Source organism: Artibeus jamaicensis, unplaced genomic scaffold, assembly GCF_021234435.1.
Source record: "Artibeus jamaicensis isolate MK-2021 breed Jamaican fruit bat unplaced genomic scaffold, CSHL_Jam_final contig_793, whole genome shotgun sequence".
Taxonomy (NCBI): Eukaryota; Metazoa; Chordata; class Mammalia; order Chiroptera; family Phyllostomidae; genus Artibeus; species Artibeus jamaicensis.
The window spans coordinates 11,162,441-11,175,156 of NW_026521975.1; the positions used below are offsets into that span (position 1 = coordinate 11,162,441).

Genomic DNA, 12,716 nt, shown 5'->3' on the forward strand with positions numbered 1-12,716 from the left:
CTAATTCAACCTTCTCTCAAAAAATACGAAATGATCTGATTTGCTATAAATTAGTCCTCTTAATAATCCTTTAGAAAAACACTGTCATTTAACAGTATGTGGTTTGTTTCCTTAAGGACAGGGACCATGTCTTTTCATTTCATTTGTATTTTTTAAAGATTTTATTTATTTATTTTTAGAGAGAGGGGAGAAGAAGAAGAGAGGGAGAGAAACATCAGTGTGTGGTTGCTTCTCATGTGCCCCCAACTGGAGACCCAGCCTATAACCCAGGCATGTACTCTGATTGGGAATTGAACTGGCTGGTGCTCAATCCACTGAGTCAACCAACCAGAGCTCATTTGCATTTTTAATAAGCAGACAGAAAATGTCATTCAGTGGAAAGAGAACAAGCTTCACAGTCAGGCCAAACTAAATTTGAATCATAGGCCTCTACAAACTGGCTGTACATCTGTGGGGAAGCCATTTAAATGCTTTCAGCTTCAGTTCCCTCGTTTGTAAAATGAAGTTAACAATTGTATCAGAGTGGAGAAATCTATAGAAATATTCCTCTCCTTTTCTGTCCTTTACCTTTGAAGTTCTAGACATAAATCTAATAAATCCAACTAAATTAGAAGTGGTACTTAGTAGAAAGCCTTCTTACCTACTCCGCTTCAGAGAAAATTCTGCCAAAAACTATCTTGGATTAGATAGTCTGCAAAATAATTAAGATGGGTCACAGTGCTCCATATCTAGAGACCATCTCAAATGCATTTAAACTAAGGTCAAATTTCTTCTTAGTGAGCACAGACTCCAAGGCCCAGTTTATGTTCATGGTGCTCTCACTTAAGAGGAAAAGCTGGGAAACACTTCCTCAGTATTGGATGTACCTTGTACATACCAGAGGTTCAAATTTGCTTACTTGAGAGAATGCAAGAAACATGTAAGTTTCACTGCAACACAATAATGTTGATTTCATGGGTTATATAAGAAAGTCAACCTCATTACTTTACAGTCACACCTTATGTTGTCTGGGTGGCAGAATGCTTTACAAGCAAGGTAAAGGAGGCACATACCATCCCCTCAATAGCAAAGGCACAAGAGTAAAGACAGTGCTTCAGTCACCTCAGTGTCAGGGGTACTATTTTAAAGTAAAAGGTGGCCATCATTATAACGAAAACTACCTTTAAAATTGCTGAGGGGAAAAAACAGTAAGATGACACTACTAAAGTCATTTTTATCGAATTTACTGGAGTGACACTGGTTGACAAAATTATACAGGCTTCAGGTGCACAATTCTACAACACACCATCTACACACTACCAAAGTATTGTGTAGTGTGTACATTGTGTAGCGTGTAGTGAACACAATACACACTACGTAATACTTTGTGTATTGTGTTCACTACCAAAGTCAAGTCTCTGTCCATCACCATTTATCCCTTCTATACCCTCCTCCACCTACTCCCATTCCCACTCCCCCATAAAAAAGTCATTTTTAAATGATCGAATTAAAACCAGATATGAAATAAAAATAAATGCCAATAGAATAAACTCAACTAATTACAACAAGAAAGCCAATCAAATAAAATGGCAGGAGGAAACTATGATATTAATATCAAAGTTGTATTCAAAGCAACAAACACCAGAAAAGACAAACAGGGCATAATAAAAATGTAGCTCTATTAATTTTTATGTATCTAATAACATGACCTCAAAATATATAAAACAAAACACAGACACAAAACAAAAACTGCAGAAAAAACAAAAAGGAGAATTAAATGAGAAAACAATGGTAATGGGGGAATTAACACTCAGATCACGAAAAACAAAAGTAAAAAAGTGGTAAGAGCTGAAAAATATATAAATGATAAAGCTGTTCTATTACATCTAGAAAGCTATGCCCTGAGAACACTTTTTTAAAACACTCAAGTAACATTCACAAAAATTGGCCTTACACTAAGGCATACATACACACACAAAAAATCAATAAATCCTCAAAAATAAAAGTAGTACAAACATATTCTATGGCCAGAAAGCAGTAAGACAGTTGAGCAAAAAAAACAAAAGGAGAACAAACAAATAGAAAAAACTTCATGGAAAATTTTAAATTCTCAAAGAACTATTGAGGAGGGGAAAAATAAAAAAATGAATGGTGTTGACGGGGAGTGGAAGAGGAATCATTATGACTTTTACTATTTCCTTCTCAAAAGCATCCATAGGCAGACTATCTGAGGATCTTTTAGAAATTATGGGATTTACTGACTATTTCCTAGTAAAAGCTCTCTTCAGTCCTACAATCCAGCAGAGTTATTACAAGTTTCATTGGCAAAGGCCATGACTCCAACAAACTCTGAGAGATAGTTTGCCAAGTCCCCCTATTTAGTCACTACAATTTATGACTTCCTTTAATAATCTTGTCTCCTCCCAATGAAGTGTGGGTTAAACTTCAAGTGGACCCAATCCAGAAGAACTAAAAACATGTAAGTACGCGGTAGTTGTCTCCTGAAAAATTCAGATTTACATCTGTAACAGCACTGTTGAGTAAATTTTCTGTGATGCTGGAAATGTTCTATATCTGCATTGTCCTATATGGCAGCTTAGCCATTAAGCACCTGAAATCTGGATAGTATGACTAAAGAACTGAAATTTTAAATTGTATTTAATTTCAATCAATTTAAACTTAAATAAATGTATGTGGCTAATGGCTACCATGTTGGACAGAGCTGTTCTGTGACCACCAAGGTAGGTTTGTGAAACTTAACAAAAAATTACAAAGCAGAAAAAAAAAACCAGGGAAAAATCCATCTAGTGAAAGAAGTAATAAACTAGCTATAAAAAATAGAAACAGCTGTGGGAAAGGAAGATCCTGAGAAAAACTTCATCTTAGGAATTCTGCTGTCGGCTGATACATCTCCCCTTTCTGGGTTCTGACATTAGCATTCGCCTCCCAAAACTTCAACAGTATGTTTCTGCAGGGTCTTCATGTATTAATTGGACTAGCACTATGGATTGTTCAAAAGTCATGTAATCATCCTGCTTTGCTGCCAGTGCTGTATAAACTGTCAGCTCCTAGCATGGTCAATGAATAAGGAGAAAGGGAAAGAAGAGGCCCTTCCAATGGCGACAGTACCACTGGCACCTGCCCAACTATGAGGCATAGCCGAGTTGTTACCATTTTCATTCCTTGAACAAATATTCACTGAACACCAATTATATGTTAGGCATCATGCTAGGCTTATGGTGGTGAAAGAGAAAGAGTCCTGACCTCTCAGGGTACTCAGAATGCACTTACATATGGGCATTTACATAAAAGTGAAGCTGTGAAGTGAGAAATGCTACAGTAAGAGAGACAAAAAGACAGTTAAGGGATGCTTTCCGAAGGAACATTATTTAAAGGACGACTAAGAGCTCTCCAGGCAAAGGAAGAGGTATTACAGGGAATATAGAGGCAACAATGAGAATGGTGAAGAAGGAGATGTGAGAGCAAGTGAATGCATCGTTTTGTAACTGGGACTTCATCGGGACTGAAGTACAGACTGAATAACAGGGAAGGAGTTTTTAACTATTTTATATTTTTAATGAGAGACCACCAAGCAAAATACTATAATAACTTTACTTCAGAAAAATTAAGCTAACAGCAATGTAGAGGCTATCTGGAACTGAGAGACTGAGTTCAGATTGGGAGGTTAGTTAAAAGGCTACCAAGATAATCCACTATGACAGATAATAAGGTTCTTCTGTGAATATTTTGTTTATATCTGCCCAGAATTCATGACCCTTTCTTTTGGTAACAGAACTCTAATTTTCCAAAGGGAAATCACACCTCTGCCACTTACTCTGGCCCATAAAGTTCTAAGGAAGTGTCACCTTACCCAGGACCCAGGGATGGGCACATAATTTAGGCCTGACTCAGAAGCATACTCCATACCCTGGAACAGGAACATAATTCAAGTCAGTCTAAAAAGAGCCCAGAATTTTTGCTTTTGCTATACCTATTGAGACTGCATTCTTTCTTTTCTTTTTTTTTCTTTTCTTTCCTTTCTTTCCCTTCCTTCCTTCTTTCTCCTTTCTTCTTCTTTCTTCCTTCCTTCCTTCTCCCTTCCTTCCTTCCTTCTTTCTTCCTTCCTTCTTTCTTCCTTCCTTCTTTCCTTCTTCTTCTTCTTCTTCCTCTTTTCTCTTCTCCTTCTTTCAGGTTGGTATTGCTAAACTTGAATTTTCTAAGGGTTGTGCTGCAGAAACATCTGCCTGAGAATGGAACCAACATACCAGAATAAACACTACACAGATAGGGACAAATTCTTGTGTAGGCATGAACCTATGTTTGGTCATTCCTGAAAAAATACTACTCTCTGGATTTTTCATTAACATAAACCAATATATTTGGAAAAGGAGAAAAAACAAATCTTCGCAAGAAAAATCAGGAACAGAATTCTGAAGACCTGGTGACTGCCTGGCTATGGAAAATGAAGAGGGAAATATCATCAAATTTCACTCTGGCCCTGGCTGAAGCGGCTCAGTTGGTTGGAGCATCGTTCCATAAATGAAAGGTTGTATGTTCCATTCCTGGTCAGGGCACATACCTAGATTGCCAGTTAATCCCAAGGCCGAGTGCAGCAAATGCAACCCCCAATCTGGACCCATGTGACCCCCCAGTCCGGATGTTACAATCCCAGGTCTGGCCACGGATCCCTGGTCTGGGAGCAGCATACAAGAGGCAACTGATAGATACTTCTCTGTCTTGCATTGTTTCTCTCTCTCCCTCTGCTGTCTCTAAAAGCAATGGGGAAAAACGTCCTCAGGTGAAGATTAAAAAAAAAGATACCTTGCCCTCAAATTTCTAAAAAAAAAAATTTTTTTACCCTGAGGCTTCTGGCTTGACTGATTGAGTGGAAAATTCTATTAAATGAAATAGACAACAGAAGAGGAAAAGGTTTTTGTCAGTGGAGTGGGCTCAGTTTAGAGACACTAAAGTGTATCTTAATACTTGAATTCTGACTTTGTTTAGATCATTGCACCAGGAAAAGTGTACATGTAGCTGGGTTCTAAGCACAGAAGTAGTCTGGGGTAACAGAGCAATGTTAGAAGATCTATTTTTTAAAATTGTTTAGTACTTTCATCAGAAAAATCTCCAAAAAGAACTGGCCCTTAAAAAACCCTAGGAAAAGTGAATGCAGGCACAAGGTATGCATTGACCAGATGCCTATCTGGAGCTAAGGAGGTCATCAATGCCATGAAGCCTCACTAAATAACACATTTTGAGTTAAGCATCAGAGAGTAGACTATAGCAACAACATGAGTGGCTTTATGGGAGTAATCCCACTGCTGAAATTAAGTTTCGACTAGAGTTCCCTGGTTAAGAGTCAGGCATCGATGAACAAACAAAACAAAAACAGATGCACAGATATAGAGAACAAACTGAGGGTTGCCAATTGTGCGGGGATTGGGTGACTGGATGAAAAAGGTGAAGGAATTAAGAAATACAAATTGGTAGTTACAAAACAGTCATGGGGACTTAAGCACAGCATAGGGAATAGAGTCAATAATATTATAATAACTAAGTATGGTGCTTGGTGGGTGCTAGAATTATCAAAGGGATCACTTCGTAAATTATATACTGTCTGACCACTATGCTGTACACCTGAAACTAATACAAAATAATACTGAATGTCAATTGGAATAAAAAAATAAATAAATATATAGTCAAGCATGGACAGAGTAACAGAAGGAAAAAGATACCTGCAAAGGAACTATCCTACTGGCCTGAATAACAGGCAAAGAATGCTACAAAGTTCACTATCTTACAAATTTCTTTTTCACTACACATTACCAAAGTGAGAGACAGCATAGCGTAGGTATGAAAAGAGCAAACTCTGGGGCCAGATTGCCTGGGTTTGAATCCCAGTTTCATGAGAGATTCATTGTATGACTTTCGGAAGTTATTTACCCTATGTTTCAGTTTTCTCATCTGTTTAATGGTGATAATAGAGTATCTCTCTCATCCGCTTGTTATGGGGATTAAATAAGGTAATATCTGTAAGGCTCTTAAGCAGCTCTGGCAGGAGGTAAATAAATGTTTGTTAAATATATTAAGTAACTAACCCAGCTAGATGTCCAGCTAGATGCTGAGGAAATTTGAAATTGAATTTCCAACCCAATCTCTCCCACATAAACTGGTAAAGGAAAATGAAAATAACCCTAAGCCTTGCTCAGAACTTATATGGGACCTCTTACACGAAGCATTCACAGACATCTGGAGGAAGAACAGATAGCCAAATATACACAAGCAGAAACTGAACCATGGAAAAGGGAAGTAAGATGTTCAGTTTCACTGAACACATCATTCATAGATCTCAGGCGGGAACCCCAATGTCCTGTCAGTCCCCAAATTTTGTACAGCAGGCAACAGGCTGTGAACATAAAAGAGGAGTCAGCCTTTAAAACAGTCAGGTCTTCACCCAGGCACATCTCATTGATTTTCTCAGAATTAAATATTCTACCTCCAGTCTTTGGACCCCAGCTGCTCCTGAGACCATAACTGTATCTGAAAGTTTTTAAAAGTCAAACAAGACTCCCTTAAGCCACATACTTACTTTATCCTGCCACCACTGCTGATTAAGCCATTATGATCAGAGTTATTAATGAAGCAAACCCTAAATATGGGAAGCACCTCTATTTAAGTCACCATTTAAAGTAGATTTTAAAATCTTAAACCCTCTAATTTCTAGAAAGTATGAGCTCAATGACAATAGTTCCGTATAAATGAATGTGAAATTGCTTAGTTGCATTGTGAGGAAGGAGTGAAGGGTTTGAAAATGAAAAGGACATAGCAGAGAGGTCTTGTCACTCTGACAGGGATCCAGCATTGACAAAGGGCATGCACACAATTTCTAGTCTCACTGGCAAGTCACCACCCCACACCACTGCCATTACAATCGTCCACTTTCATCCAAGGACCCTCCTTTCTCGCCTTCTTCCTCACACTCATCGCTGCCTGCGCTTCTTTCTAGGCCACTCACAATGCTTAACCTTTGCTTTGAATTTTTACGTGAATCTTTGTAATTTTGGGCTCGACTTGCTTGCTGTCACAGCTAGTTTCAGTCAGGGCACCAAACCTGTTCCCTACTCCTATCTATAGACTCTGGCCTAGAAAATTTCACTACAGCACCCCTCAATATTCACCTCTTCTCCAGCACCCACTTTTGCTCCCCCTGGCCTTAACATATCCTATCCACCCTCTCTCACCCTAAGCCTGTTCCCTCCCCCACCCTATCCACGCCCTGCCCGTCCCTCCTCTCAGAATTTCTTCCCAAACAAATCGCCAAGGCAGTCGCCTCACGTCTGCTGCACCCGGCACGTCTCCCCAAGCTCCCCGAGCCCTCCCAAGTCTCCCAGCGCTTCAGGTCACCCATCTGCCCACGACTCCCGGGCCCCCTTCCCAGCCCACCTGCTCTCCTCCGGCGGGCACTCCACGCAGTTGCCAAGCTCCGTTCCCGCGCGCTCTGGCCCCATCCCGGGCTGCGACATGCCTCCTCTCTAAAGAGAGGCGTCCGGGCCGCTTCACCCCTTAGGGTTCTTCGGTGCCTCCCAGGAACAGAGGAGAGACGCACGGCGGCAGGGCTCAGGGTAATGCACACGATCCCCGCCAGACAGCAGCGGTGGTGAATGCTGCCTCAGCTGCAGTTTCTATACCTGCCACCCCCACTTCCGGCTCCAAAAACTACAACTCCCAGAAAGCACTACAAAGGCCCGGTCCTTCCCGGCAGACAGCGTTCTATCCAATCGGAGGCCGCGCTAGCCTAGGATTGTGGACTGAGGCGCAGTGCACCAGGGTGAAATTCCCCTCGCGCGTGCCTCTCGAGTCCTTACGGGTGTGCATGCACACTTACGCTTGGCTGTCTCTTTTCACCCCTGGAACCGAACTTCGTCGTGGTCTGGACTAGGAAGTCCAGTTGTGGTTAACCTCTCTTCAGTTTATACTGGTTTTTAACTCTTGCTGTGTTTGGGGACTTCAAGCATTTTAAATGTTTAAATTTGATTTAAGAGAGAGAAACATTGATTTGTTTTTCCACCCATTCATGAATTGACTCTAGTACATGCCCTGACTGGGCCTCAAATTGACACCTTTGAGTCTTGGGGTCGACGCTCTAACCACTGCAACTACACAGCAAGGGCCGACCTCAAGCATTTTAATGGAGAGCTCACAAGCTCAGAAAAGCACTTTGGGTTACTTTGGGATTACAAAGTACAGGAGGAAAAAGCTTTGGACAAAGGTTTCCTGGAAGACAGGATGAACAGTTTTTCAGGATGCTTATAATTAGGGAGAAGAATGGAAGGGAAAGGGAAGAGAGCAGCACAGCACTAGTCTATTAAGGGAAGGATTTAGGTTAACTCCGTGAAAAAATAGTTACTGTATTATAAATAATTTATGACTTTCAGGAATTTTCAAACTTGAGATAACCGTTTTTGTGACTAAAAAGTGTAATGAAAGTTTCTTAATGCAAATTATGATTTCCAATTTCCATTTATACAAAAAAATACTCTTTGTTCAAACTTTCTCATATTTTCCTAACAGACTTACACTTTTAAAGAAAGGGGCTATTTTGCCCTGACTCGTTCGCCTGGGTTGGTTGAGCATCATCCTGGAAAGTAAAAGGTGGAGGTTGGATTCCCTGTGAGGGGTGAAGCTTGGCTTGCAGGTCTGGTATCTGTCAGGTGTGGGCAAGAGGCAACCAATCAATGTTTCTCTCACATGGATGTTTTTCTCCCTTTCTTTCTCAATCTCTTCCCCTCTCTCTACAAGTAAATATATAAAATCTTTTAAAAAATTAAAAAGGAGCCATTTTAGTCATTGGGATTTCACCACTTTGTTTCTGCAAATGTATGAACTTCCATTTTTTGTCATACAGTATAATCCCAAATGATCTTAACACGTATTTACATGAAAGTTAGTGAGCTTTATCTGGGAATTGCAGAACTAAAATTGTAATAACAGTCCTAGAAAACAGGACTTTCCTCAAATGACCAAGTCTGGGTTTACATGTATTTTCTTTAAAGCACTCAGTAAACATGACAATAACCTACACCTGCCATGTGTCTACCACCCTCCCACCCATCCCTTTGCTTTCCCACACCCCAGGTAGCCATATTTTGAATCTCTTATGATTCCACTGCTTCCGTCTTTATATAGTTTCTTTGCATCTATCTATACTCCTAAGAAGTATTGTTCTTAAAATTTATGTGTTTTAGCCCTGGCTGGTGTGGCTCAGTGGATTGAGCACTGGCCTGCAAACCAAAAGGTTGCCAGTTCAATTCCCAGTCAGGGCACATGCCTGGGTTGCCAGCCAGGTCCCTAGTTGGGGGTGTGTGAGAGACAACTACACATTGATGATGTTTCTCTCCCTCTTTCCCCCATTCCCCTAAAAAAATAAATAAAATCTTAAAAAAAAATAAAACGCATGTGTTTTAACTTTATATATACCCTTTATATAAAGGGAAGAAAGCTGTATTTATTCTTTGGGGCCTACTTTTCCCCCTTAATATAACATTGACAAGATTTATTCATATTGTTGTGTGTCACTACAGTTCATTAATTTTTGACTGCTGAATAATAGTCCATTGTTTGACTACACCAGTTTATTCATGCTGTCTTTAATTGATAGGCATTTGGGTTGTTTCCACGTTTTTGCTGTCAAACAGTGCTGCTATGAGTATTTTTTTTACCTGTCTCTTGTATGTAAGCAGGGTTTCTCTTGGGTACATACCTAGAAGTGGAATTGTGAGGTCATAGGGGTTATTGTCTGTTCTAGCTTTTGTTTGGAATAGTGGGTTTGTAGGTACACAGTTTTAAAAATAACTAATTAGAAAAATAAATATCAAATTAGTTATAAAATCATAACTAATTATAATGTTATTTAAAATAATCAACTAAGTGAAAATTGGCCACACATTGAAAATATGTAAAGAACCAAGGATTACAATTAATTCAATTTTGTGCATCTGGGGTCCAAGTGAAAAAAAAGTCAAATATGCAAAAAATATCTAGTATCAGGATTCAATAAATGAAATAGCCTTACTTAGCAACTGCTTAAGGAATTAATATTTTAAAAGTCAAGAAACCTAAAGAAGTTTATTTGATCTTGATCAACTCACTTGTTTTGTTTTTAAAGATTTTACTTATTCTTTTTAGAGAGTGGGGAAGGGAAGGTGAAGGAGAGAAAGAAGCATTGATGTGAGAGAGAAAAATAATGGCTGCCTCTCACCCACACCCAAATGGGAAACTGGGCCTGCAACTCAGTCATTAAACCAGCGACCACGGACAACACCCAACCAACTGAGCCACACTCCTAGGGACAACCTATTTGTTCCATGATCACCAGGATGCTATTTTTATATACATAATAGTAGGTCCTAAAAAACCACTGGCAGAAAAACAATTTCACTCAAGAATCAGTTATTCAAATAACAAAATTTTAAAAGCTAATTTTAAAATTTATTTATCAAAAAGTTGGTTTTAAGAAAGTCTTCTTGAATATATCAGCAAATATCAATTATAGTCATGAATATGTTCTTTTTATCATTATACTCACTGAAATTATTTTTAGCAGCATTTTGGAAAATATTCAAATTTTGAAAGCTAAGGGATGTTTCCCATTGGCCAAGTCCAAAACAATTTGAGCATGATAATTCATGATACATAGACATATCTACATTCTTCTCAAGTACAACCCTTACACTCTTCACCCCTTTGCTTTTCAGAAGAGAATTTCTGAACCCCAAATGAGTCTAAATTTCTATGGAAACTTATATGTATATATTAATAAGTATATAAATAAATAAATAAATAAATAGAAAAAGGAAGGAAGGAATGGGGGAGGAAAAAAATATTTTTTACAATAAAAGTCAGCTAATGATAGTAGAATGATTGTTAGAAAACCATTAGTTTATAGCCACCATAGTAATAATTGATTCAGGCAAGAGTCATCAATAGATGCTAAAGCTATTAGTGAAATCTGAAATAGGATACTCATATACTCTCATACTGTCTTTCCATAATATAAATGGATACCTTTACAATAGAGAAATCTGGTGAACATCACCTTAATATTGTGATTTAAGACTACCAAGAAGACAAAAAGATACCATGTACTTCCCAATGTTGAGTGCTCACAAGGACACTACATCACTTATCCTTGATAAAGTGGGTAACCTGAATCAGATCACAGAGCAGCAACAAGACAAAACCAAATTGAAGGAGAATCTATGCAAAAACTGCCTTCAATCTTCAAAAAATGTAAACATCATAAAAGATTAAGAAAGGCAGAAAAACTTTTTCAGTTTAAAGTAGACAAAAGAGGTAAGACAAAGAAAAGCAACATGTAAACCTGAATTGGATCTTAGACTGGAAAAATATATTATTAAAAATTATAATTAGGATAATTGGCAAAAATTTTCATATAGACTATATACATTAGAGGATAGAGTTGCATGTTAAATTCCCTAAACTTGATCATTTTAGCATGGTTGTATAAAAGAATATCCTTAGAGAAATATTCTGTAGAATAATCATGTCTGCACTTACTCTGAAATTGTCCAACAACAAATAGTATTAATTATAGCTATACATCTACGCATAGAGAAAGCAAATGTGGCAAAACTAATTATTAGTGAATCTTGGTGAGGGGTATGTGAGTACTGCACTATTGTCAGCATGTTTCTTTAGATTTGAAAATAGCAAAGGATTTTAAAAATTCTTTTTAAAAATAGTATCTTAATATGTATCTTAACATGATTTGTTTTGTTACTGCATCCTAATCAATAAAACCAAACTTTTAATGTTTCAGATGGAACTTTCTTAGTTTATAATAATTAATTTTGAACATATTTTAAGTTAATGTTAAGTTTTTCCACAGTTTAGCATCTTTAAAAATCATTAAACAATTTTGCCATGACCAACTAATTGACTTACCAAATTTACTGATTTACTGAAATTCCTTTCTTCTTTCTTTTAATAAAGCTTATAGCAGTTCATAAAGGATGAGTTCATTTTTTTAAAGCTTTTGAAGCATTTTGCCAAGTTTTAATTGGTTTCTATTTTGTCTTAACAGTTACATGTCTACCCCCTTGAAGCACTTAGTATTGGGTTCATTTATTCAATTATACAGTAAAACTCATTGCCAGCCACAGGCAATACATACAACTCCACAATTTAGAAAGTTGCAATGAAAATTTTTTAAATCTTGTTTCTGGACAAATCCTTAATACATTTGAAGAACATTCACCGTTCTCTGTCACAGCCCCCTGCAACTCTAGAAGGGATTGTTTACTGAGGGAAAGGGAGAGAGAAGATTTAGTCCATCCAGCCTGGCCTCTTCATCCCGCAGCAGGGAAGCCAAAGGGCAAAGAGAGAAGCATAGGAGAAGGATAAATGCCTAAGAGACCCATGACTCTAGACTCTGGCTCTCCAGACCTTCCTAGATTCTCAATCTATTTAGCACAAATTGAGGATATTTTAAAAAGAAAACAATTAGGACTTCTGCCCAAGATGGAGCCATAGATGGAAACATTGTGCCTCCTCGTACAACCAAGTTTAAAGACAAAGTTCTAGTAACAAAAATGCAGCCAAAACACAGAAAATTGAACTGTACGAAAGTCCAACAACAACAAACCTTTCATCCAGACCAGTAAGAGGGGTGGAGTCAGTGGTGGAGCTGGGTCAGGCAGGAAAGATCCACAGCTCCT

The 12,716-nt window shown here is 38.3% G+C and overlaps 1 protein-coding gene across 5 annotated transcripts in view; it reads right to left on the reverse strand.

Moving 5' to 3' along the window:
• RUBCN (rubicon autophagy regulator) overlaps positions 1 to 12,716 on the reverse strand; it is a 65,634-nt gene that overhangs the window by 47,207 nt on the left and 5,711 nt on the right. For 4 of the 5 annotated variants that reach the window (XM_037131862.2, XM_037131860.2, XM_037131861.2 and 1 more), the window contains exon 1: positions 7,423 to 7,670. The exons of the other annotated variant lie outside the window; for it this stretch is intronic. In XM_037131862.2, the coding sequence (XP_036987757.2) occupies positions 7,423 to 7,502 (80 nt within the window). In that variant the 5' untranslated portion in view covers positions 7,503 to 7,670. Of the gene's footprint in view, positions 1 to 7,422; positions 7,671 to 12,716 lie in introns of those variants that run through there. 5 annotated transcript variants of the gene reach the window in all.